At 45.7% G+C, this 2,437-nt stretch overlaps 1 protein-coding gene across 1 annotated transcript in view; it reads left to right on the top strand.

Moving 5' to 3' along the window:
• The first annotated feature begins 649 nt into the window (after nt 1-649).
• The window catches only part of LOC106809409 (ankyrin repeat and death domain-containing protein 1B-like), a 35,423-nt gene continuing 33,635 nt past the window's right edge, over nt 650-2,437 (top strand). Inside the window, exon 1 of the mRNA XM_014812474.1 lies at nt 650-675. Coding sequence (XP_014667960.1) covers nt 675 — 1 coding nt within the window. The 5' untranslated portion in view covers nt 650-674. The remainder of the gene's footprint in view (nt 676-2,437) is intronic.

Consider the following 2,437-nt stretch of genomic DNA (forward strand, 5'->3'; position numbering starts at 1 on the left):
AAATGTCAGGCGTTGTTCAGTAAAATAACAACGTAATAAGGTAGTTGACATATCAATAACTTATAATACACGCGTGCTGTTATGCGATTTCACATATCGCGAATGATCCAGTTAATGCTGGTAAAAGCGAAAAGCATAGCAGAGGGAAAAGTTCAATCATGCGTAAGTGGAATGAATGCACTCGAGCGCTGGGGTTCACACGAGTCTATGTGAGCATAAAGGGCACGGTCAACTTCGCCCGTGCGGCGCCGAATTTTCATGCGGCGACGAGGTCAGATCTCATACGTCGGCGAGATCGCGGTTATGCGGTCGCTGCTATTTCTAGAGAGCGATAAGAATCGATATATGACGTTCTTCTCACCCGGAGATCACATGGAGGGAGCCTCTCTGATGATAATGTACAGTATTGCTCAGCAACCGCCGTCGCCCGCGACCGCCCGATCGATTCTCTGCTGCACGAAGAATAGAGAAGGCGCAGCAGCGCCATCGCTGCGCGGGCTCGCAGTAGATCGAGCGCTCCTGCAGAGGCGCCCGTATACAAGACGACAAACACCTATGATGTGGATGCAATGGATGCAGATGGACGGCTCAGCACGTACGATCGTGGAAAGCAGGCTGAAAATGGCTCCGTGTGCGTTGTGGTGTTCGCTGACCCGGACGTGGCACCGACTGGAAGTAAGTGATGCCGATGACGCGAATACACGCCAGAAAACGTCATGTGTGTTTTTGAGAATTCGATATGGGAGAGAGCAGGAGCAGTGTGAATACAGGCAGAGAGAGAGCGTGAGCGTGTGCGTGGTCGTGCGAGTGAGTTCGTGTGTGTGTTGTGCATGCCATGCGCGCGTGCGTCTACGTGGATTTTGTGCTCGTCCATGCGTCTGCATGTGAGTTTGTGCGCGTGCATGTGTGAAAAGAGGGACGAGGCGAGAGAACGCGTACGAGAGAGAGAGAGAGAGAGAGAGAGAGAGAGAGAGAGAGAGAGAGAGAGCGAGAACGAGGGAGAACGAGAGAGGGGGAGAAGTGAGGGAGAGGGGACGAGCAAGAGAACGATACAAACATGCACAGACACTTGGAGCGTTTCAATAAAATATAATGCTAAATAAATACGAAATCCATTTACTACCAAAGTCTTAATGTTTCTATACTCTCTTTCACCTATTATTGCCGACAATTTCCTGTAAATGCCGTCCAAATGCTCATCTGCAACAAACGCTGGCTGCCCCGGCACACTGACACATAAATATATATAAATATTTATATATATTTGTGTGTCAGTGTGCAGCGGCAGTCATGGCGGCACCTAGCTCCAAGAAACGGTATTGCTAGGGTTAGAATTTGACGTTAGTCACACAGCCTGGTCGGGTTAGGCGGCACCCAGCGTTTGTTGCAGATGAGCATTTGGACGGCATTTACCAAAAATTGTCGGCAATAATAGGTGAAAGAGAGTATAGAAACATTAAGACTTTGGTAGTAAATAGATTTCGTATTTATTTAGCATTATATTTTATTGAAACGCTCCAAGTGCCTGTGCAACCATGCATATAATCGCTGTGGCTATATGCCCGGCAGTCGGGCACGGTCTTCGATTTCCTAAATGCCCGGCAGTTCCTAACCCTAACTCTAACTCTAACCCTAACCCTAACCCTAACCCTAACCCTAACCCTAACCCTTGTTTACTTGAGATAACGCTGAAAATTAAAAACTGCCGGGCATTTAGGAAATCGAAGACCGTGCGCGCGCGCGGCAGCTGTCAGATATATGCCGGCTGCCTGGCATATAGCCACTCTGCATGTAAATAGTGTAAGCGCGAAAGCAAGACGCGATTGCGATCATTGCGATAAGGAAAGGGGTGTCGAAGTGAGATTTAGTGTATGTATGTGTGCGTGCGTGCGTGCGTGCGTGCTTGCGTGCGTGCGTGCGTGCGTGCATGCGTGCGTGCATGCGTGCGTGCGTTCGTGGGTGTGTGTGTGAGCCATAGAAATAATATAGGTAGACTCTAATACAGAGTCTATATAGACCCTATATAGACATATATAGGCCCTATATAGACTCCTATATAGACCCTATATAGACTCTAATATAGGTATCTTTATATATTTCTATGGTGTGAGCGAACGGACTGGGAGAGGTGGTGCTGCTGTATTCTTTACATAGTCTTCCATAACAGGAGTGAATAAAAACAAATGGTTTTTATTTAGCAATTAATAATAATTAGTCAATTGTTATTGTGTCAATAAAAAAATTGGTTATATTCACTCATGTTGCATATATGCAATCGTTACATGTAAAATTATAGGATGGTGAGCCATTTCGCAATTTGTTTCTCAGTTCTGGAATTTGACCGATTGGAATTGGATTATTTTAAATATTTAATCTATCTATCTATCTATCTATCTATCTATCTATCTATCTATCTATCTATCTATCTATCTATCTA

Source organism: Priapulus caudatus, unplaced genomic scaffold (assembly GCF_000485595.1).
Source record: "Priapulus caudatus unplaced genomic scaffold, Priapulus_caudatus-5.0.1 Scaffold352, whole genome shotgun sequence".
Taxonomy (NCBI): Eukaryota; Metazoa; Priapulida; class Priapulimorpha; order Priapulimorphida; family Priapulidae; genus Priapulus; species Priapulus caudatus.